This window comes from Astyanax mexicanus, chromosome 13 (assembly GCF_023375975.1).
Source record: "Astyanax mexicanus isolate ESR-SI-001 chromosome 13, AstMex3_surface, whole genome shotgun sequence".
NCBI lineage: Eukaryota > Metazoa > Chordata > Actinopteri > Characiformes > Acestrorhamphidae > Astyanax > Astyanax mexicanus.
Window position 1 is genome coordinate 761,121 of NC_064420.1, and position 25,283 is coordinate 786,403.

General features: G+C 38.5%; 1 protein-coding gene across 2 annotated transcripts; it reads right to left on the reverse strand.

The window, feature by feature from the left end:
- Positions 1 to 1,179: 1,179 nt before the first annotated feature.
- On the reverse strand, positions 1,180 to 23,250 carry lima1a (LIM domain and actin binding 1a). 2 transcript variants are annotated; one of them, XM_022677060.2, is made up of 11 exons: positions 23,032 to 23,250; positions 18,685 to 18,819; positions 17,664 to 17,706; positions 14,735 to 15,094; positions 7,296 to 7,350; positions 6,851 to 6,951; positions 6,024 to 6,098; positions 5,888 to 5,939; positions 4,650 to 4,702; positions 4,417 to 4,547; positions 1,180 to 3,678 (listed from the first exon to the last, which is right to left on the reverse strand). In XM_022677060.2, exons 2-11 carry the CDS (start codon positions 18,804 to 18,806, stop codon positions 2,616 to 2,618), a joined length of 2,055 nt encoding a protein of 684 aa, XP_022532781.2. In that variant the 5' UTR covers positions 18,807 to 18,819; positions 23,032 to 23,250; the 3' UTR covers positions 1,180 to 2,615. The 2 variants fall into 2 exon arrangements, with proteins under 2 accessions (XP_022532781.2, XP_022532780.2); XM_022677059.2 differs by having other exon boundaries at positions 4,417 to 4,550; positions 23,032 to 23,249.
- Positions 23,251 to 25,283: the final 2,033 nt, after the last annotated feature.

Sequence of the window (25,283 nt, forward strand, 5' to 3'; positions counted from 1 at the left end):
GAGCGCTGCTGTTCTGTGGGATCTGGGCTTGCTCTTTAGAAATGAGCGTTTTTAATCGCTGAACGCATCGCTCTGCCAGCACTCGGCATGAATGTGGATATAGAAACTTTGAAAAAAGTGATCATTTCCATACGAGTTCCTGACGTCCGGCGTTTCAGCAAGATTCCTCCTCATAATTATAACCCCGCATCCACTAAAAACAACATTTATCTTCTGAACGGCCATCAGACAGGAGAATTACACACTCTGCTCACGACCAGCGTGAGTGTAACTGTGCTGAACCGAGGGGTCAAATTCCACCGAGCGCTACCGAGTGTTAGTTATGGCCGGCTTAGCGTTTTTTAGGAATGTGGTTTTCGCTCACTCATCATCAAATCATGCTTTCCTGGAAAGACTTTTACATATAGAACATTGATCATCAGACGCCAAGAGAGGCCAAGGCCTGCAGTTTTACTAGAATACACCCAGAACCCCTTTTTTAATACATACGACCCAGTTTCAGGAGAAATCAAATCGATTTTCTTGATTTTACCAAATTGAAAACCTCTGGAATATAATCAAGAGGAAGATGGATGATCACAAACCATCAAACCACCAAACTGAACTGCTTGAATTTTTACACCAGGAGTAAAGCAGCATAAAGTTATCCAAAAGCAGTGTGTAAGACTGGTGGAGGAGAACATGATGCCAAGATGCATGAAAAAAAACTGTGATTAAAAACCAACCAGGGTTATTCCAACAAATATTGATTATTTCTGAACTCTTAAAACTTTATGAATATGAACTTGTTTTCTTTGTATTATTTGAGGTCTGAAAGTTCTGCATCTTTTTTGTTATTTCAGTCATTTCTCATTTTCTGTAAATAAATGCTCTAAATGAGAATATTTTTATTTGTAATTTGGGAGAAATGTTGTCTGTAGTTTATAGAATAAAACAACAATGTTCATTTTACTCAAACATAAACCTATAAATAGCAAAATCAGATAAACTGATTCAGAAACTGAAGTGATCTCTTCATTTTCCCCCAGAGCTGTTCTTCAACTTCTACAGAAGTATTTTATTAAATCCTAGTATCTATACTACTCTATACTACCTGAGTATTGAGTGGGAATACTTTTCACACAATGTAAAAGTGTAAAAGTTCCATACAAAAAGTATAAAATGAGACAAAGAAAGCAGTTTAAGTTAAATATTTATTAAACAGTGTTGCAGCAAATTTGGTCCACTGATAAAAAGTCAGATTTTAGTCAATTCTATAAGGAGAAACTTCTCATGATGCACAAAGTATTGCATTAAAGAACAATATTTCTATGCACTGTGCTGAACAAATTCATTTCTCCCTTCCAATCACTCAATCAAGCATACTGTGCAAAAGAAATCAACCCCCCGGCACATGCAGCAGTTTAACACAATAGCAGATTCTGATAAGAAACAAAAGAACATAAAAAAACAGTATTGACAACTCAACTTTTTCAGACAGAAGAACTGTTACTATAGATCTAATGCTTTTATTTATTTTTTTATATGGAGGAAATGTTCAGGACCTCTAAAACTGCAGGTTTTTATTCTAAACAATCAGCAGCTTTTCATTGACTAGAATAAAAAAAATAATAATAACTTTTCGCTGTTATGGTTGGACACTTCTGACCTAAAATCTAATCTGAAATATGATAAAAATCATATTTCCCAAAGGAAATATGAAATTTTAGACTACAAACACTATAAAATCTGAAAAATTGGAATGACGTGAAAGTAGAAGACAAACAAACACACACAGAAACATACATATATAAATAAAATAAAAGTACCAAATGCATCAGTGTTTTTTTTTTATAGAAACCAGGCTTGTCCACCTATTTCATGTGCTGGTTGATTATTGTTGATTACAGAGAGAGAAATTATCATCAGGAGTTTTGTTTTTCTGTGTTTTTTGATTTTGCATTCGGTTAAATTCAGGCACAAAAATAAAAGCTCAGGACAAAAGAGCCTAAAAATTGCACAGCATGCGAGAGAGAGAGGCATACTGAAGACCCACAGGATATGTAGGACTTAAAAAAAGCTTTAAAAAAAGGCTAAAACTGATTATTTTAGTGAAAAATCAGATACAACCTCAATCCAATTTTTTTTCCCACATTTTCTCTCTATTTCAAACGTCGATAGAGAATAAACTTCCGAATCTTAGCAATACATTGGACTTGTAGGTTCAATGCAAAACTAAAATATCAGGCTTTGAAGGCTGAATACCTCGTCTGAAGGTTTGAAAGTTTGGATTTTAGAGAAGAATGTGTTTAGAAATGCTTATTTTTTAGAGCGAATCCTTTAAACCAGGGGTGTTAAACCTTCTCCACCTTTTCAACATTGAATTTCATGAGTTTCTGCTTGTCTGGAATAAAACCAGACCAATGAAGCGACACCAGACTAACAATAGACAGGTTTGAAGACAGTTTGAACAGGAAGAAAATGGAAAAATAAGACAAATTAGAAAAATTTTAAAACTGATAAATGTTGAGCCCTTTCTCTTCAATGGATTTTAACAGACAGGTTTGGTTTCACTCTTCTTCTTGTTTTTTATTGGACGAGACAATCAGTTTGATGATTAGTTTGACGATTAGCGATCAGTCTTCGTCCTCGTCCTCGTAGTGTCTGTTCCTCCGGATCAGCTCCTCCACCGATTCGTCCCCCTGCTCTCCCTGGTCTTCCTCTCCTTCCCAGTATCCCACGTCCTGAGAGGACTTCTTCTGCTCCAGTTCGGATCCGGAGCCTTGCTCTGATTCGCTGAGAGGTGAGGAAGGGGGTGTGATATCTAGGGAGGTGCTCTGACACGTTAGAGAGGTTGGTTCTTCCTCTTCCTGTCGGCCATCTTCTTTGTCATCTTCTTCTTCTTGTTCTTCTTCTTGTTTTTGATCTCCATCCATATTTTCATCATCGTCTTCGTCAACCTCTTCCTTTCTCAGTTCCTCTTCCAGTTCCTCTTCCTCTTCCTGTGAGGGACTGTCGTCCATCATAATCTCCTCACTACTCCTCAGAGGCGTGTCCACAGTCGCTCGTGTGGGGGACATTGTCTCAATGTCCTCATCAGAGACGTTGTCCTCCTCCACCGTTGAACAGGGTGGTTGGACAGGAAGTGTCTCACAGGGCTGATCGTCCAGCGCCGCTGTAGAGTTGGTGACGGAGAACGGACGACTCCGCTCTTTGAGGGAGGAGCTTCTGCAGATGCTGGACATCTCTGCTTTCTCAGGGCTGACTGGGGAGGCGTCGCCCTCTGGTGGCCACTTTGGGCGAATGGGGCGAACGCCGTCCTCAACTGAGGCCTTCAGAGCGTCTCCATCATCGAGTTCATCCGTCTTAGGAGGCCAGGAGATCTTCAGCCGGCCGGTCTCCACCTGTCTCTCGGCTCGCTCCGACGCCGACTGCGCTCTCGTCTCCAGCGTGGCGGCGAGGACGTTCACCTTCTCCAGGGGAGACTCCTCCACCGTGGGACTGGTGGTGGTGGTGGTGCTGTCTTTGGGGACGTCCTCCATCCTCACGCTGTCCTCCAGCTCGTCTCCTCGCGTCTCCCACAGCTCTTTATGAGGCCTGTGGCCGAAGCCCTCGTCGTAGTTGCCTTTAGCTTTGAAGAGCTGGCAGAAGTGGGGCTTGCAGTAGACGGTGCTGTGCAGAGAGGCGTAGTTGACCAGGCTGAGAAGAAGAAGAGTGTTTGAATTTAAAAGACATGGCAACCCGAGACATGAGACATGAGACATGCACCACAAAACAGGGCTAAGAAGCTCCTGATGCTCGACACGATTTATAATAGAGCTCGTTTCCCAAAGACGGGCTAATCCCATTAAAAAGGAACGCTTTGTCTACGACTGAGATTAATCCCTGTCTGGGGAAAAACAAAAAACAAAGCAAAACAAAAATTTAAGTTATTGCAGATTCCTGACATATATATATATATATATATATATATATATTATTTGCCTAAAAAAAATTTAAATAAATAAAAAAATCTTAAATCACACTGAAAAAAAAAATATATAGGAGGTTTGTCCTTATACTATATAAAAGTATAGTTTTATTATAAAAATTACAGTTAAAAATAATAATATATGTAAATAAGTACATCACAGTACAAAATCAGAACAGCCAAATTAAATATACTTTTTTCAAAGTATGTATGTTAATTATTTAGCATATAGTTCAAATACACTATTAATATAATATTTAAATGCACATTTTTAAATACATTTTTTTATTTACACACAGCAATTATTACTATAACTGTCGACTCTGCTGAAAAATGTAGAATTGTGTCTAAAATTAAGGAAAGTCATGTGGTACAGCCGAGGTTTTCACCATATTTCTTAAGCCCAAAGTTGAGGATTTTGTTTTTTTTACAGGAGATTTGGTTCTGGATCCTGATTGGTCACTGACCTCAGCTTGGTGTTGCAGTGAGCACAGCGGAAGCAGGTGTTGTGGTAGATCTGCTGATTGGCTACTAGTCTCTCTAAAGGGTAGACGGTCTTCAGGCACATCACACAGCTCTCCCGCACAGGTAAACGAAACTTCTGAACACAGAAACACTCAAATAAATACATAAATACATACAGTTCTATACAAGCAAATATTCAATATATTATTTATTAATAAAGGAAACAAAGCCTCACCTTAAAAGCTTTACCTGCACCCTGATCAGGAACTGAATTTGGCACAGCAGAGCCTGAAGAGAGCAGGTAAAATAAAGAGTTATACTAAACTGAGGACAGTAGAGGGAGCCAGAGAACAGGATTTCACTTTAAACTCTTTTATTTAACCAGATAAACCTACGCTATTCCATTTCCCCCAAATACAGAGACTCTGGAGAGAAAAATCTGCATTTTTAGAAGTTAAAGTGGCACAGCTTTAATGGTAGAGGACACCTCTCAGAGGATTCACAGTGGTTTGAATTAGGAAAATGATGCACTACAGAAGGTTTAAGGGTGTTTTCACACCTGTTTATGTGTTTGTTACACTACAATTTAGTGTACAATTTAGTTAACATCTGTTTTTTCCATTCAGTTCAATTTGATTGCAATTTATTTCTAAAGCGCTTTTTACAGCGAATGTTGGAACAAAGCAGATTTACAGAGAAAACAGGTCCAAGAACTACAGTATGTGGGCGGAGCCTCTCAATACAATGATTGATTTTTGTACAATGATTTGGTATCGATCCAATACCAAATAAATACAGGGCCGGTATTGCCGATGCCGATACTAACACCGATACTTTTTAATACTACCATCTACTTTTGTGTAGAGGAGAGCTGTGTGTTTTATTGTAATTTATTAAGTGAACGCTTCATCAATATGCACATTTTAATGAAAACCTGAATTTTCGTGATTATTGATTTTTTTTGTTTTTTTGTTAAGTTTTCCTTTAATTAATCATATTTATGATTATAATAAAACACGACAAATATTATTGTAGGTAGCACATCTATGTTTCAGTTCCAGTGAAATAATTCATTTAGTTTTATTGCAACTGGCCGAATATATAATAAATACCCAAAACCATCGTTAATATCAATACTATTGATATTTTAAATCGCTCTGTCCACCCCTAGTATAGAATATCAGTTCAGCAAGTTGCATTTCCAGGTGTTGTGTCAACTTTTGCCTCCATGCCAGAATTTTGACTCAAACATTACTCAACATTTCTTTCATTTCTGGTCCTAATTAAGGGTTAATCTACAGATAAAGTCAGATTTCAGGCAAAACGCTGCTTCATTATCTTCTTCTTCTATTGTTTAACAGGTAACAACAGAATGCCCATCCATCCATTCTTCTGCTGCAACACTAAAGAGCTAAAGAGCACATATCGTACATGGTGATATTGCAGTAGAGAGGACAGATCAGTGTGTTTTACCGTTGCTGTCTGTAGATGATCCTTTCCTGCTGCTGGGTTCAGAGTTTGAGATCTGTTAAACAGAGAGAATAATGTAAAATTAGCGAGAGCGTCACCTACAGCCAAACCTGAATATTAAACTTCATCAGGAACGTACCGCGTCTCGTACGGCCGGAGGGACGTTCTCCTTCTGCTTCACACTGGAGCTGCACACCTCCATATCCAGCTCACTCTACACACATAACAGATAAAAAACATCTGAATTAAGATTTTAATAAGAAAAAACTGACTAATGAGCTGAAGTGAAGTAGATTCCTAAAAAGATCCAGACACTAAAATCCTAAACGAGCTCCTATCTGCATATTTACGCTCAGAAGAACGTTAAAATTGTCTTTATTGTCTGTAAATCAGCCAAAATACTTGCTTATGATAATACTTACAATGCTACTCTTTAATTAGTCCCACAGCTGGGAAATGTGCAGAACACAGAACTGCACTGTCTACTGTGGGTGGTATTTTAATTTTATTTACATTTTTTTCCCATTTTCTCCCCAATTCACAAGGACAATTACCCAACCCACTCATTAGGACTCCTCCCCCTATCACTAGTGATGCTCCAGGAGGGTTAAGACGACTAGCACACGTCTGTGAAATCAGACTCCGCCTCTTTTTGAACTGCTGCTGATGATGTTGCATTGCCGAGTAGCATCACAGCAGCGCTAACACTCGGAGGAAAGCGCCTACAGCGACTCAGTTCTGATACATCAGCTCACAGATGCAGCCTTGTGCTGATCCACATCACCCTAGGAGTGATGAGGGGAAAGAAAGAGTGCCATCTACTGTACTGTACCCACCCAGAGAGAGAGAGCAAGGACAACTGTACTCCCTCAGTGCTCTGGCAGCTGATAGCAAGCTGCATGACCGGGATTGGAACTGATCAGCAATTTCCCAGTAAATCTGAGAGTGGGAAATGTGAACACTCACGGGGGTGGTGCACGGAGAGTCCAGTTTAGACACTGCAGCCTGATAAAGAGCCATTCTGTCCCTGAGGGGAGTCGTCTCCACCGTCTGATCCCCCCCGAACACTGATAACACAGAACAGGAGAGAGCGGGTTAGATAAATCACATACGTTTATAATGCAGTTATAATGCAGTTATAGAGACTCTGAGGAAGACCAGAGGTCGGGTCAAGAATAAAAAACAGGCATTTTTTTTAACTAGAAGCACTGGATCAGTGAAATCCAGCCGTCAGCACTTTCTACTGATCTCTTGAACTCTCGCGCCGGCGCTCTCGCGCTGTCGCTCTCGCCAAGGGGAAAAAACACGTAACTCCAGTCCTCAGTACTTCAGTACTTATCTGACTGCTGGAGCATGATGTTTTTAACATGGTGTTTTTTTAACATGATGTTTTTGGGATGTTTTGCTGTACCTTTGTCTCCGAGCTCCATGTCACTTCCTCCTGTTTTCATTGGTTCCCCAGAAACCTGCCCATAGAAAGAAAAAAAAAAGAGCTTAGCTTTATTATTTTACAGAGATTGATGACGTAGTTTTATCTCTTTTACGTTTGTATTTAGTGATGAAAACATGGTTTTGTTCCTGTTGAGAAGGCAGTACTGTTCTGCTTAAGTCTGATTTTTCTTCTTCTTATTATTATTATTATTATTCCACCTGTTTTTTGTCTGATTAACTCGGGGAGCTGCTGGATAAACCAGCTACCTCTCAAAGGTTTGGACACCCTGCATGTCTATAGCAACCTAGCATGCATACATGCACAAAGTAATACATTACTTAGCTACCACCACAGACACCATAGCTACCACCTAACAACACTTTAGCAACCACCTAGCAACACCACAGCACCCACTATGGATAATGTAGTAACACCTTAGCAACCACTATAGATACCATAGCAACACCTTAACATCACCTAGCAGCACCTTAGCAACCACCTAGCTTCTGAGCAAATGTTTTGTCACTGCAATCACACTCGCAGTTTCTGCAGAACTACAATCAAATTTATACAGAAATATGGATTAAATCTCATAACGAACACTAACTGATGCAGATTCTCCAGAATATGTTTTATGACCAGTTTCTTGAGCCTAAGTCAAAAACACAAGACTTCTTTAAACATTTTAACTGTTTACTGAATCACAATGTTAAGATTACACGAAGAACACAAAAAGTTCTTTCAATTTATAAAGGAGATATGCTTAGTTCTACAAGTCACGGGCAGTTTTAGGATTATTCACGATTCAAATCATACAAATTATTCTAGTTTTAAGTTTAAAAACTATATTTCAAATCGATCGCTCGTCCTATATGGTGACCAAACCCCTGAAAAACCTCTGTAGTTCAGGAGAAGGCTTTATATTTACTTACAGGAGAGAAAACTCCACACGAGAGAAGAGAAAAGCATGAGCCAGATGCTCCGGTCACGCCATGACATTAAAGAGTTAGAAAATCCTTAGTGAAAGAGGTGACCCGTGTTCTGCACCGTCTCTCCAGCCTCCTCTGTTTTTCCTGCTTTAATAATCCCACTAATGAGCTCAGAGCGACGGAAGTGCAGGCAGACACCGCCGTCTGGACGCCCAAACCACCAGCGCAACCCCGCTAAACCCAGCCGACCCTACAGCTGGACCTGCTGAGAGCCTGCGGAGAACCACAGCTGCAGCAACCAATCACTAATCTGCTCCCTCACGTCTGGGTTAGAGGCGGACAGTGGGACACTGACATACAGTTACGCTAAATTACATTACAATACATTAAATTACAATACATTACATTAAAATACATTACAATACATTTCGCTCTTCAGTACTGTGTGTGTGAGTGGAGGAGCTGCTGGATAAACCAGCTACTGCTTAAAAGTTTACACACCAACACTTAGATTTTTCAAAATCTTCTAATGAAAACCGTAACAAAAGACATAAGTCATGCAGTATGTTAAATGACAAAAATCTTTTCTCGGAGGTCAGATTGGAACACCCATGCCTAACTAAGTATAAGTTGTGAGGTGATATCTGTTAAGTGAGGCTGGAGGCCGTGGACATGAATCTGGCTTCACTGAACACTGAACAGCTGCTATATTTATAGACAATGAGCTGTTTTAGTTGACAGTGCATCAATAGAAACGTTGAAAAAACTGACATCATTAAAAATTGATTAACCACAAATCGAGCCATTACCCTTAACCATTACCATTAAGTCTTATGTTGACAATGCATCAATATAAAATCCCAAAACTGACATAATCAAAAACTCATTACTCAAGCGTTATAAAAGTCTCAAAACTAAATAAACTGAAGAATCTGCTGTTAATTATCAATTAAATTGTTTAAATTAAAGTAATAATACATCAATTTAAAAAAAATTGCACAAGTGACATTATCTAAACAACATTAATAAAGTGGCAAAAGTTACTAAAAAGCATTACTAAAATAAAAAATCCCAAGTCTGAAAACTGAACAGCCGATTATTATTAGAGGAAATTTAAGGGTTTAAGTTTACAGTGCATCAATACAAAAACTAAGAAATTGACATCAAGAAAAAAACATTATCCAATTTTTAAACCATTAGCATTAACTATTACCATTCGGTCTTTAAACTAAATCGCTTGCTTTTACTGGCAATTAACTGATTTAAGTTAAGTTTGACAATGCATCAAAACAAATCTGATCAGTCTGTTATTATTACAGACAGCTGACATCATTAAAAATGCATTACCCAAAAGTCAAGTCATTACCCTTAACCATTACCACCATAAAGTCTTATAACTAAATAAACTGAAGAGACTAATATTACTCGTAATTAACTGTTTTTTTTTATTGAGTTGCCAATGCATCAAAATAAAATTAAGAACCTGAACATTATTACTAAAGAGGTAAAAGTCTTAAAACTGAAAAACATACTTTTCTGAAAGTACATAAATGTTTAAATAAGCATCTCTCACTGTGAACTGGTCACGGGTTTGAGATGAGTAAGCAATAAATCAGTCTCACCTGATTCCTGACATCATCTCAACATCTCATCATCTCATCATCTCATCATCTCATCATCTCATCATCTCATCATCTCAACATGCCCCCGTCTCCAGCAGGTATGACCCCGCTGAAGCTCCTGAGAGAAGCTCTAATTCTGTCTCACCTGTTAAAAGAGGCTTGAATCCAGTTACAGTCTGATTCCTGGAGCCGGGCGAGTGTCAGCGCGAGTGTGTGTGAGAGTGTGTGAGATTAGAGAGATGGGGAGCTCGTCTGTGTGTTTTTTGTTGGCAGTAGAGGGTGGAGGGGGGGGTTGGGTTGGGTGGAGGGGGGGTTGGGTTGGGTGGAGCAGCTGGTGCAGTCTGTAACTATAGGGGGGGTTAAACTGATGCTCCAGCCCTGTGGATTAACCATCAGCCATCAGTCTGAGGCCTGCAGTTACTACAGACTCCTACAGACTCAACACTGACACCAGAGGAGAGGGGGGGGGGAGCAGGAGGCAAATGCACCACAAAGGCCCCAAGGGGGGGGGGCAACACAGACAAAGGCCTCTTACACTAATCCAACATACAAAAGAAGCCGAGCATCTGAGACACGCCTGCAGCGCTGCATCCAGAGAGGAAGAGTGGAGCCGGAGAACCTTCAGAACCTTAAAAACTACAGATTCAATCCAATCAAAGCTACAAGAAAAAACAGTGATGTTCTTAGACAGTAGCGCCACCTGGCTTCTTTAGCATTAAGCTAAAGTATGGATGATTAGGGAAAATTAAAGCTTTTTAAGAACACTTTTGTAATACAAAATACTAAAAAAAAAAAACGTGCACAATACTTTATACTCCACATAAATCATATTTTTTCCATGTTAATCACTTGTATTTTCACTTGCATGCATTTATCCACCTTGTGATGTCAAGCAGCTACTTAAATTACAGAGATACGATAAGATAAGACCTTATTTTCCATTAAATTTACATTGAATGGAAAATTGTCTTTTTTGGCAGTTTGGCAAACAAATACCTGGAAATTCTGTTTTGACCACAACAGGGTGGACAGTTTAGAGAATAAATACTACATCCTGATCAGGCTATAATTTACTACAAAAAATATAATCCTTAATTGTCTTCAATCCCTTAAAAATAAAAAAGTATCAAGGCTGTGACATTACTTAAAGGGGCGGGGTTATCCCAAGATGACATGGTGGAAAGGGAATTTTTGGACACTTATTTTATTTTAACCCTAGGTTTAAATAGCATGATATTTTAATTAAAAAATAGCTAAATGAAGATTTGAAATGCCAACATTATTAAAACAAAAACCTTTAAAACTTTACGGAAAACACAAGTAAGCTTACTGAACTATTAAAAAGTTCAGTCTGTCATTAAATAAATTTATGTAAACCAATATAAATTTAAATAAACCTATAATAACTAAACAAAAATGAAAGTTCAGCATCTGCAAATATCCTATTAAAACTAATTATTTAAAAATTTGATAATGAAAGATATAAATACAAGCCCCTCAAGCGCAGCGTAATCAGCTGAATCCTGCTTCATCATCTTAATAAAACATCCGAATCATCAGAGACTCAACAAGGAAGTGAATCACTGCTGATCTGTTAAAGCTACTCCAGCCTCCAGCCTTTCATGAAGGAGCATATGGCTGAAATCTAATCAGACGCACCCCCACCCTCACATAATCACCCCCCCCCCCCTTTCAGCACAGCACAGATCTGATGCTCAGTCCTGAAGAAGCCACTCGACCACCATCCATCCATCATCCAGCAGAAACATGAGCACACAGACGGAGGGCAAGAAAAGGGGGGATGAAATTTGCATCCTTATTTTTGGACCAGAGAGACGAACCTACCTTAGTAAACAAAACTGTAATTAAAAAAAAAAACATTTTATTTTAAAGTCAAACAAGCGCTGGATGTTAATCTACACAGATTTCTCTTCTGTAAACTATTGGTCGAGGGCGAGTTTTCAGTGAAGTTTCTCCAGCACTAAGGCTGGGTGCATCAATATCAACATCAACAGCTGCTACCACAGTGCTAGTGCTAACATAAATGCCACCCATAAATGCCACTATTTGCTAACAGTTCACCCCACGTAGCTTGTTTTAATACGGAAAACACGCAGACTACAGTCCAATAAACTCACGTTGAAAGAGCTAGCGCTGCATTTAGCGCCTAACGCTAATGCTGCTGCACCAAGCCTTAATGCTTTAGTGGAGTGACTTTACTTCTCCTTAATATCTGACTGATAGAATTCATACATAAGGAGCACCGGATTATAAGAAGCTCTGATGATTTTGGAGTAAAAATTAAAGGATAAGATGAATCTCTCAACTAAACTCTGATCTGTTCCTTTAACTATTCAAGCCGCTCCTTCTCTCGGCCTCATGACGTTCCCTCCAGCTAGAGCAGGAGAACCACGCTTTAACAAAAACCCTGCTGAGGACGAGCTGCACCTCCCAGCCTGCTCTGGTCATGTGGATCCTGATCTCATGAATCCCCCTGGGGAGCAGTGTGGTGTTCAGCAAGGCGTGGAGGGACCCTGACCTCCAGTCAGATGATGAAGGGGGGGGGGGGGGGGGGGTCGTAGGACACGCCAGGGCAGGAGGGATGCTTTCTCATGGTTTAATAGCAGATTTAGTTTTTGTCTCCATATGGAGGAGATCAAGACCATGTCCTGACCTTTCAGAGGCAGCAGGGCTGAGGTGGAGCTGGGGCTGGTGTTGGTGCTGAAGCTGGGACTAAGGCTTGGTTGGGGTTGGAGTTGAGGTAGCTGGGGTTGGGGTCGGGGATTGAGGTTGGGGCTGGGGTTGGGGGTTGAGGTTGGAGATGGGATTGAGGCAGAGACTGGGTCTGGAGCTGGGGCTGGGATTAGGATTGGGGATTGGGATTGGGATTGTGATTGGGTTTGGGGTTTGGGGATTGGGATAGTGCTTGGGCTTGGGGATTGTGATTGTGGTTGGAGTTGGAGCTGGGTTTAGGGTGGAGACTTGGGGGATATGAGTACGAGGAGAACAAATACAATGGGAACACATGCTCCCATACAGATGGAAAAAACTAAGATTCAAAGCTTGGAACACCATCCCCCCATACTAATGAAATCTAAACCAGCCCATAATGAGGATGGACTCTCCCTGAATCGTATGATACATTATATTAGCATTGAAAACATCTTAACATAAGAAAAATATATAATTTTTCTGTATTGACACACTGCTGTTCCAGTCCTGTTCCATGAACAGACTTTGGATAAAAGTGTCAAATAAATGTAATGTAATTTAATGTACAGTAGGCATTAGTAGTGATAGGAAGAGTCCTAATTATCATTTATAGTTAATTATTAGAGATGTCTACTATTTTAAAACACTGTATCTTTCTGTAAAAATGAACTTCTCTGATTTCATTTTTTCTTTCTTCCATTTCTTCTCTTTCATATCCCCCTTTCTACTCTCTTCCACCCACTCTCCTGATCTCCTCTGCCTCTCTTTTCTCTTTCCCACATGAGGAGCTGCACCCCCCCCGATCACACAAGGCTCCATTGTCTGTGGTTATAACCCTTTATAACCCTTTTCCTTTTGAACACATAACTTTTTGAGAGTCCGCGGCTCTGAGATTAAAGAACACTGAGACTGTGGGTGAAAAGATGATGAAACTCATGAGATTTTAGTCCTTCTTTTCCATACAGGCTGGGAGAAGAAGAGCTGGAGAACACTGAGGATCTGCTGTAAGTCAGTAGTGAGAACCGTTCTATATATGTATGTTTTAAAAGTGATGAGCCCCTGAATTAAACCTACTGTATTATTAATGCAAGAATGCAAAACTTAAATGTTGAGCCTCAAACACTCTGCAATGTCAAACATCATGAAACAGGATTAAGCACTGGGTCCCATGACTTTTGCCGTGCCCCATGGAAGCCATAGGATGCTGTAAACTCAATCACAAGATAACACCTCACAACAGGCATGGGTATTCCCATACTGCTATCTCATGACTCTTGGCAGTTTTGTTTTCCCACAAAATCTTACAGCACTTCATATCTTACAGCTTCCCTCTGCTGAAAACAACTTTTATGAAGATGCAGATTTCATTTTCCAGCAGGATTTGGCACACTGCCCACACTGCCCCAAAAAATACCAATTGGTCTTATATTATATAATGTTCACATTTTCTGCGACACTGATTTTTGGGTTTTCATTGGCTGTAATCCATAATCATCATCAACAATAAAATAAATAAATGCTTTAAATAGATCACTCTGTGTTTAATACATCTACAGGGGTTGGACAATGAAACTGAAACACCGGTCATAATTTTAGTGTGGGATTTTAGGTTTCATGGCTAAATTGGAGCAGCCTGGTGTTCAATCTTCATTAATTACACATTATTGCACCAGTAAGAGCAGAGTGTGAAGGTTCAATTATCAGGGTAAGAGCACAGTTCTGCTCTAAATATTAAAATACTGCAATGCACACAACATTATGGGAGACATACCAGAGTTCAAAAGAGGACAAATTGTTGGTGCACGTCTTGCTGGAGCATCTGTGACCAAGACAGCAAGTCTTTGTGATGCATCAAGAGCCACGGTATCCAGGGTAATGTCAGCATACCACCAAGAAGCACCAACCACATCCAACAGGATTAACTGTGGACGCTGTAAGAGGAAGCTGTCTGAAAGGGATGTTCGGGTGCTAACCCGGATTGTATCCAAAAAACATAAAACCACGGCTGATCAAATCACGACAGCACCTCAACTCTCCTGTTTCCACCAGAACTGTCCGTCACCACAATCAATTACTGTGATCTAAAACCAGGTGTTTCAGTTTCATTGTCCAACCCTGTATATATATATATATATACATATATTTATACACTCACCTTGTTCTCAAACATCATTTTCAGGTTGCTGAGAGGGACGTTGGGTCTCTCAGTTTCAGTGTTGGTCTCTTCTGCTGCATCAGGGCTCTCAGCATCTCTCTGCACCCACTTCTCCATAACTGCCCTCCTGCTGCTCTGCAGGTGCTCCTGATTAACCTGCTCGTCTGGGATTTCTGCTGGTTTTGCAGTTAATGAGAGATATTTATCAGCTAAGCCTGCAGATCTCCTCCTCGGCTCTGTGGAGAGAACTTCAGCTGGTGTTGATGAAGAGCTGTGGGCGAGAGGCTGCTGGGTCTCCCACCTCTTCTTCAGGACGCTGAGATTACCGGCTCTCAGGGCCGGAGCTGAACTCTCCACAGGCTGGAAAACAAAGTGATAAGAAAGAGATTCTTTGTGAGAAATGAAGCTTTGAGAACTTGAGAGTAAATTTATTGTGGGGGAAATGCTCACACAAACAGATTCTCCACAAGTTAGTCATTTCCAAATCCCCACCCACCACTCGCTAGAACATCCCCAGTCATATGATGGACGCTACCATTCCTGGGAGGGTGAGAGGCAGCATGTGCATCCATACAATCACATGATTTCAGCCCAAACTCTTTAAGTAAAAGTGTAAAAGTACTGGTTTTAAAACTGCTTAAAAGTATAGAAGTAAAAGTAATGTTAGGGGATGAATGCCATTAAGAACAAAGGCTTACACCAAACCACAGAGTCCTATAGTGCATAATAATCATCAACAATAGATAGAACAATAGATTAAATAAAGGCTTAAAATAGATCACTCTGTCTTTAATACGTCTATATTATATATGAGTTTTACATTTTCAACTGAATTACTGAAATAAAGTTAAAGTAAAAAAATACTTTTCAATGATATTCTAATTTTTTGAGACGCACTAGTGTGTATGTATGTATAAACAGCTCTGAAAAAAATAGGAAACCTCTTAAAAATGATGAGTTTCTTTAATTTTACCAAACTAAAAACCTCTGGAATATAATCAAGAGGAAGATGGATGATCACAAACCATCAAACCACCAAACTGAACTGCTTGAATTTTTACACCAGGAGTAAAGCAGCATAAAGTTATCCAAAAGCAGTGTGTAAGACTGGTGGAGGAGAACATGATGCCAAGATGCATGAAAAAAAACTGTGATTAAAAACAAACCAGGGTTATTCCACCAAATATTGATTTAAAATCTGATATGAATATGAACTTGTTTTCTTTGCATTGTTTGAGGTCTGAAAGCTCTGCATCTTTTTTGTTATTTCAGTCATTTCTCATTTTCTAGTTTATAGAATAAAACAACAATGTTCATTTTACTCAAACATAAACCTATAAATAGTAAAATCAGAGAAACTGATTCAGAAACTGAAGTGCTCTCTTCATTTTTTCCAGAGCTGTATATATATATATACAAATCTGCTACCTGGTTATCTGCAGGTCCGAGTCTCTCTCTGTCTCTTCTGATTGTTTAAGCAGGTAAAGTTCCTGCTGGATCTTCATCCACCTGTAAATTCACTTCTCCTCTTCCTCAGCTGTGTTTGTAACAGGTCTAAGAGCTCTGTACGTTAGTGCTCACACTGCACTGCACTGAGTAACAGAAGCAGATCATCAGCAGGAGACTTACCTGCAGATTAAAGAGTCTAAATAGGGATTAAGTTGGCTGGTCAGTAACTGCAGTCTGCGGCTGCTCAGGTCACGCAGTCCTCGCTTTATATACACTATACTATACACTACCATACCTGCTCCTACAGGTACAGAGAGATCACCTGCTCCAGAGAGTCCTAATCTACTGGAAACACTTTATACAGGGAAAAGACAATCAGTGCAATCTAAAGAAAAACTTAAAATTGTATTTTATTGAGATTTTAAATGATGGACCAACACAAATTTGCACATCCTTGTGAAGCTGAATGATTTTAATCAAATAAAATATTTATTTATTTTTTATTTGACGTGCAAAACTATTTATATATGAATATATATCAATACAATCAATACTGCAATTACAGCTGCATATCTTTTGGGGTTTTTTTTCCCTCTGCCAGCCGAGATTTTTAGCCCATTTTTAAATTAAAATTTAATTTAATTCAAATTTAATTTAATTTAAATCAGGTGAGCTAAAATAAGGAACTTAATAATTTTTTAAAAATACAAAATAAATAGTAAAAGCATTAGAAAAAAGCAAACAATAAAAGATTTCATTAAGAAGAAATAAAATAATTCAGAATAAAATCAATAAGTGGATATGCTTAAATGTAAAGCAATAAAATAAAGAGATAAACAGAAAAATAATAATTAAAATAAAAATAAATTATAAACACAAATACACAGAATACCCCCAGAAATAAAGGACTAAAAAATTAAGTAGCTAAAATTACACTAAGATTATAAATAAAGTAAGTGATGAAAATAAAATAAAAAGGTACAACAGAACATAGATACATAAATAAAATAAAAAAGGTATAAAGAGAATAAAATAAACAAAAAGGATAACATGATTAAAAGAAATAAAAATTAAGGATGAAAATGATCAATATAACAGCCCTCCATGGGATACTAAGAATTTAATTTTTTGTTGGAGTTTTTGATGTTTTTGTAGTGAGGAATACTAAAGCTATTTTCAGATTTTTGTAAAAATCAAATCCAAACCAATAAAACAGGAGAAAATCCTGTAGGGAGTAGCCTAAATAAATGTTATTCTATAGTATTTTCAATATAGATAGACGATTAAATAAGATAATAAACCATAAACACATGTTTGTTTGTTTGTTTGTTTGTTTGTATGGTAATTCCTGCAGATACAGTAGTAGTATAAGTATTAGGAGTAGTTTAGAAGTTGGTTAATATCTGATGTGAATAAACACGATTATCCCAGATTAGGATTAGATTAATTTCTAAAAGAAATAAATAAAAATCACACTCACTTTTTTCTTCTCTGAGTTAATCTCCTCCGCTGCCTTCTGGTATCTGCAAAGAGGAGGAAAGATAATAATTAATTTATATAATTTTAAAATAAATAAATTCTACACAGGGAAAATGTAAGAATTACACTCTCTACACTCCTACACAACAGGAAATGAATTAATCATTGGCTTTAGATTTAGAGGAGCATATTTCATAATATCAGTGTAATCGACTAATCAAATGATCCAGATTTAGGAGATAAGGGGATTTGGAGCCAGTAGAGTTTCTCTGTAGAACAACTGGTGACCTCAGGTGGTACAAACAGGCAGTGCAGATAAAATGCAGGCATGGTTAACGGTACGGTTGGGGCATCATGTTCTCCTCCACCAGTCTTACACACTGCTTTTGGATAAATAAAAAGTGCTAAACAAACCAGAATATGTTTCATATTTTACATTATTCAAAGTATCTCCTCTTGTTTAGATGATCAGTTTTGAACGTCTCTGCTGGATTTTCTCAGTCAGTTTTATGAGGTAGAGTCTCCTGGAATTCAGGCTTTCAGTTAACAGCTGTGCTGAACTCATCAAGAGTTAATTACTTGAATTTCTTGTCTCTTAATAAAGTGTTTGAGAGCATCAGTTAAAGTAAAGTAGTGAAGAGGTAGAGTAACAGGTATACAGTGAATAGTGAATATTTGAGTAATGTTTGAATCCAGGTTATGAGAAGCAACAACTACTCAACTAAATAAAGAAAAAAATGTTCGAGAAAAAATTAAGGTCAGTCACAAAAACCAAGAAACTGAAAAGAAAAGTTGGACGTAGATGGAAATACTTAAGTTGACCAAAAAAAAAAAAAAAACACTAAACAAAACAAGTAGAGCAGAACAAAACAGGACTTTTAAAAGTTGTTCCCAAAACAAGTAAAAGTGAAAATAATATCTGGATCAGCTCTGATTAAGATCATTCAGTTATTCTGCAGAAGCAAAAGTGAAATTAACCCAAATAAAACAGGACAGGTATGTTCTGTCAGGTTCATACGTACTTTGAGAAGCGTTCAGCCAGAGCCGTGCTTTTACCCCTCGTTCCCACAATGGACAGTTCTTTAGCCGTGACCCGCAGGGACTGGGACCCCCACTGTCTTCGGTCAAACGAGCTGACGGCCATCTTTGTTTTTTGGCTACAAGAAAATGGATTAGCATCAGTACACTGCATCTTGATAATAAACTTGATTATGATGGTAAAAGTAGTACCATGTGTACTTTTTTTTTACAATCACTCAAAACATTCCTGGAAATACCATATTTTTCAAAGTATAAGGATGCCTATATCGAAGTGAGCAATGGTGTCGACATGTTTCCCTTCTAATGGGGAAGCTCCTAAGTAAACACATTTTCTTCAAACAAGTCAAACAAGCGCTGGATGTTAATCTATAAAGAGATTTCTCTCCTGAAATCTGTTTATTTGGGTGAGTAAAACACTTCTATTTATTTACAGTAAGCTTAGATTTCCAATATTGTGTGTAAGGACACATTAACAGGTGAAGTTTCTCCAGCACTAAGGCTGGGTGCAGCAGCATTAGCATTAGCCACTAACTGCAGTGTTAGCGGGACGTAAATGCCACCTGATAGCGCTAGGCTAAGGGACCCTGAGTGTTCTGGGCGATATTAGCTAGCAGTTCGTCTCAAGTAGATTGTTTTAACATGGTAAACACGCAGACTACAGTCTGATATACTCAACTCTGAACAGCGAAAGGGCTAGCACAGTGATTAGCGGCTAATGCTGCTGCACCCAGCCTTAGTGCTGGAGAAACTTCACTGAAAACTCACCCTTCTGTACTTCAGTGGAGTGTCTTTACTACTCCTTAATACCTGACTGATAGAATTCATACAGCTCAGCTTATAGTCTAAAAAGTACGATAAATTCTGAAAAGCAGGTGTCAGTAAGTGCTCTCATGTCTCAACAAAGTAAGGACTAATGTTGAGAAATCATGGGAAATGAAAACACAAGGAAAAGTTTTATGGGAGCAGAATGTTCTTCCTCTTTCACAGGAATCATTTGTCTGATTTGGCTCCAGACACCTGACGCTCACCTGTGCTCACCTGTCCCATCTCTCTCACACTCTCACGAATCCTAATCTACCTCAGACTCGAGTCAGTCAAGTGTCACTTAGCCCTCAGGCATCTGTACCTGCTGATTTCCCGCTCGCTGTGAAAGAGCGAGGGTTCAAAACAAGTGAAAACTTGCACGAAAACGTAACTTAAAGGCCAACTAATAGGTGAGATCATTCTGCATTAGTATCAAGCATGGAAACATTTAAGATGTGTCTGATAAAGACTCAATAAACAATATAAAGACGTCAAGTTTAAACATCATCAGTTCAGTACTGGTATAAATTATTGGAAGGTGTAGCTAGTTACTTTGCCAATATAATAGAATATATTTGAAATGGTCTAAATGACCTTTTGGTCATTCTAAACTGAAAAGAACATGGTTAAGATTGTCTAAAACAAACCAAAAAACAGATTTGTGCAGGCCTGCTGTGAACTGGAAGCTTCTGGAAAGCTAAAATCAGTGTCTACAGTCTAAAAAGTCTTACATCTTCCAACAAAGGAGGACAAAATTCTCCCAAATTATACCTTTAAGCTTCAATAACCCTTTTAGGGGAAAGTTGTATGGTCAGAAAGGACAAAGAATAAAATTGATTAGAGTAAAGAGTAAAAGCAAAGCACTCAGCCCCAACAACACTGTAGCAACTGTTAAACATGGTGGTGGTAGCAGCATCACGCTCTGATCTCTTACATTTTGCTGTTGTTTTGCTGCCAGTGGAATTGGTAGATTAATATCGAATCACAATTTTATGTTTCGCAACAGCGTTTTGATTAATTTTCGAAAATACACTATCAATGTTTATTTATTACTTTACATGTAAAAATTGGTGTCAGAAGTGGTTCATTCATCGTTGTGTTTTTAGGCCCTGCCCACTAGAAAGCAGTGCTGCAATCTGTTGGACCAAACCACTGTATTTGTATATTTGTATATTAACACTTTTACTTAAAGACAGATAAATCAAGGTAACTTTTGAATGGTAAATATCACAATATGTACACTGCTGATGATGACAGTATGTCGAGTTCACCACATGTTTTACACTGACAGATGTGAGGCAAGTCCTGACACAGCATCTGACTCACACACTCGACTCTAACCTCACCACCACTCATCCCGATCATTCTGTCATTCAGTAACGCTCACAGTGACTCAGTGCCCCTGTCCGTGTCTCACTCAGGTCATGTTTATTCTCTTCACCACTTCCCTCCAGACAGTCACTCTCTACTGTCTGATTTTTATTCAGGCCTTCTAGGGTCCTGTTCCTGTTTTCTTCCAGTACTGACTTTAGACTTGATAATAAAACACAGTGGATCAACACCAGCAGATGACAGACATGACTCTCCAAACAAACCATCACTGATCATCAGTAAATTTTACATTTTATTTAAAACAAAATCAAGGGAGCAGAGTCTGGAGAAAGAGTGGAGAGACACACAGTCCAAACTGCTCGAGGTCTAGTGTGAGAAGTTTCCACCAATCAGTGATGGTTTGGATAAAGAGTCATGTCTGTCATCTGCTGGTGTTGATCCACTGTGTTTTATTATCTTATCAAGTCTAAAGTCAGTGCAGTTTTGTTTTTCCACAAAATTTTCCACAACTTCATATCTTACAGCTTCCCTCTGCTACTGACAACTTTTATGGAGATGCGGATTTCATTTTCCAGCAGGACTTGGCACAGAACTGCCCACACTGCCCAAAAAAAAGTACCAATTGGTCTTATTATATAATATTCTAAACTTCAGAGAGACTGATTTTTGGGTTTTTAATGGACTGTAAGCCGTAATCATTGCTTAAAATAGATCACTCTGTGTTTAATACTATATAATATATGAGTTTCACATTTTCAACTGAATTACTGAAATAAAGTAACTTTTCAATGATATTCATACTGCAAGCAAGGTGATATATGGTATTTTACGCTTGCACCGAGATTTAAAGCAGTCTAGAATGAGTTTTCTCCACACAGCTCAGACTGAGAGTGAACTAAACGCGTTCACTAAAGCTCTCGACTCACAGGATATGATTCAGATCCTGCCGCTTTCCAAACTGCCTCCACACAAACCCCGGCAGGGTCAGAGGTCACCGTCTTAAGCCATCAAACTCCACATCGGGGTTTTCCGGATGTGCTTAAGACGAAGATCTGGCTGTGTTACACTTATCGTCTTCCTTTTACAGTAATTCATTAAAGTTTCACAGCTCCAGTAGCGCGGCTGGTGCACCATATAATTCTGCTGTAATTACAGGAAACCTCGGGTCAGTAAAGCCACAGCAACACCGCTAAACCACCACCCTGGACACACCTCCAAATCCACATCAGTCTCAGCTCAGACACTTTTTGGTGCCACAGATTAAGACTAAAACAAATTATATGAAGTTGCTAAACCCTTTCAGAGATATCTAAAGTGTATTTCTATGTTTTCCTTGTGATTTAAAGACATAAAATAAAAGAAGAACAGAAAAGGAGGTAAACAGAAACTAGAATCAACATATAAAAGCAAAACTGGCTTCTGAGGAAGTTCTCCCACACTGAGAATCATCAGAAGAGGCAAATTCAGGTCAAGAAAGTAAATGTGATCAAAACTCTTCAGTGAATTTTCCCTTTTTTGACCTGGATTTGACACTTTAACCATTTATACTCAAGCTTTTCTAAATCAAACAGTACTCTATAAAACAGGATGTCTTAATCAGCTGGACAACTTGAACCAAAAATTGAGATATGTCCAACAGAAGCAAACTAAAGTATCTGAAAAATCGGTTCTAAAAATGGTATATAAATGGTCTTTTTGAGTGATGCCATTGGGTTAGTTAGTCAGTAAGTCTACTAAAGCTTTTCAATCGTTCTTGGTTCTCTGGGCAAGAACCAGACAGTTCAGTATAAAGCAAGATATCTTAGTCAGCTGGGCATAAAATGAGAGCTTTACTGTTTAACCATTGGTGCAGGAAAAATATCACAATTCTAAAATCTATCTTGTTTCCTGTTTAGCATCAGCTCAAAGCTCTTTTAGAAGAACCTTTGTTTTTAAGAGTGTTTTTAACATTTTTTTAAGAGTGTACATCTTCTCAAACTTGACACACTCAAGCTTTCTTTGCTAAATTGCCAAATCTCTTTGTAAAACTCCCTCCAGATCAAGTTTCACCAATGAGTTTCACCAACTAGATCAATCCAGTGTGGTCATTTTATGCTGCTTGTCCTGAAATCCTATAATTTTGACACAATGAACTTAAAAACAACATGGAAACCAGTTGATTGCTTGTTCTACACAACAAAGAGACCACATACCTTGGAGAAGGAGTGCAGTGAGCAGACAGAAAAGGCAGTTTTAATCTTTTTCTTCTTCTTGTTGTAGTGAAGTTTTAGTTTTTTAGTTTAGAGGATTATTAGTTGATTGTAGGTTTCTTCTCTTCTTCTTCTGCTGCTGCTGCTGTTCTCCACCCAGCTCTGCTCAGTCTGAGCTTCAGCTTTTAGCTTTTACACATTGTTTGAGTCTGAGTGTGTGTGAGTGGGCGGGTCAAATACTGAGGGATCCTCCCAGCCAATCAGGAAACAGCTCTCTCTTTCACCTATAGCAGGTAAAGCCCCAGCATGCCTCATTTCCCCGCCTCTCACCTCTTATCATTAAGAGCATCAGAGTGACACAACTCCAGACTCCAGACTTCAGTGGGCCGGGAATATCCCTCTCAGTTCCTGGAAATCTCCTCCCACATCTTTCCAAAGCATAAATCTACAAACAAAGCTAGTGTGGAAAAAATACATTTCTATGGAAGCTCATTTCCTCCACTTAAAAACAACAACAAAAAAAATCCAGCACATTTTTTTTTCTCATTATTTAATAAACTGCAAATCTCATTATTTCGAGTTATTAGTAGACTGTACAGAGACAGAACAGAAGATGGTGAGACAAAAGCCCTATCTGGACAGGATTTGTTTCTGTAAAAAATATTTCAAACTTTTACTCTTTAGTGATAAAACTCCTGCATCCGGACTGCAATTGAAAAAAAAAACAGGAGGATCAGTGAGATTTTAGGCTTAAGTTTTTCTCTGTCACATGACATCATCAAGGCGTTCAGTAGCTCCTCCATTTCCACTCGCTGTTGTGTATTTTTTTACGTGGATCTCCATGGAAACCGTGGCTCGCCCAAAGTGTAACTACGGTGCACGGCAGTGGACAAACAACTATTCTCTATTTTATGAAACGCGAGGAGACAAACTCAGAGATGTGCGTCCGGACGGGACTGAAAGAGTTCAGAGAAAAAATGTTAGCATATTCTTTAAAAGTATACTTAACATAAAAAAGTATATAATTTAAATATTAAAATTAATATGTACTCAAATACATACTAAATGGACTCATTTGGAACAACATACAGCAACTTAAGTATATTTCAGTTATAATTAATCTATATTTAAACACAATATAAAAGCATTAGGTTGTTCTTTTGAGAGCTTTTTTCGTACAACATCTGCAAGCTTAAACAGATTTAAGTTTGTGTTTTTTATACGTCATTTACATTTAAATACATTAGAAGTATACTGTAAATGTACTTTAAATGTACTAGTTTGTGTTTAGATGCACATATTGTGTACACCTTAATGCCACTTTAGGCAGTATTTAATGCCACTATAAAAATATGCTTAAAATACATTTCATGGAAATACAGAGAAAGTGTTTTAAATGCATATTTTTATAAAGTATATGAAATAGAAAATGTACTTTTAGTATTCTTTACATAATTTAAACATACTTTTAATGCTTTTAACCTTTTCACAAGTGTTGCCTTTTGTGTTTACAGTGTGTTTAAACTTTTATTTTCTATAAGTCCAGGTCCAGGGGTACCTCCCTGAAATTAATTTTTGCAACTTGGGATGTGTGTGAACATCTCCTCACCATAATCCTGATCACATGCAGGGCTTGTGTAAGGGTGGGCTCGGCACTGCATTCCTTCAGCTAACTCCTCTCCACACAGAAGAACATCTTAAAAAGAGGATTTACGTAGAGCTCTGGAGCAGAACTGTGTGCTGCTGTTCTTCTGCAGAACGTCCTAAAGGCACCATTAGGCTGAACACACAAACAGACTAATATTTACAGGGCTATATAAGTTCCTCTGATTCTCAGGGGACGGTAAATATCTCAGCAGTTTCTCCCACAGAGATTTGTCCCAACAGGGTCCTGTAAACCCCGCGGGACTGAAGACCACAACAGCAGCAGTAAAGCTTTGGGAGTTGGGAACGATAGGATTTCGGCACTTGCACATAAATATTCATATATTCAATTTATTATTGGCTAACAGCACTGTGACGCAGCGAGACGAACAACAGTTAGAAACGTTTTAAAATTAAGACATTTTTACACTAATAACAGTCTTTGTAATGTCATATTTTACTTTACAACAACTTTACAAGTGCAGTTCAGCCTATACTGACCTAGTCTTAGAGTCTCTGTAAAACGAAAAATCCACCAGAGATCCTATTTAAACCTATATTTACTTACACACAGAGGTGGGTAGTTCAGGTCCAGAAAGTAAAAATCCACT

What these genes read in the sequence shown, in the direction of transcription:
- lima1a (XM_022677059.2), bottom strand. Translation starts at nt 18,806, where the DNA reads ATGGCCGTCAGCTCGTTTGACCGAAGACAGTGGGGGTCCCAGTCCCTG. An exon ending in AAATGATGTTTGAGAACAAG is followed by an intron (nt 7,351 to 14,734) that starts GTGAGTGTATAA and finishes TTCTATGGGCAG; the next exon opens with GTTTCTGGGGAACCAATGAA. An exon ending in CTCCGGCCGTACGAGACGCG is followed by an intron (nt 5,940 to 6,023) that starts GTACGTTCCTGA and finishes TCTGTTTAACAG; the next exon opens with ATCTCAAACTCTGAACCCAG.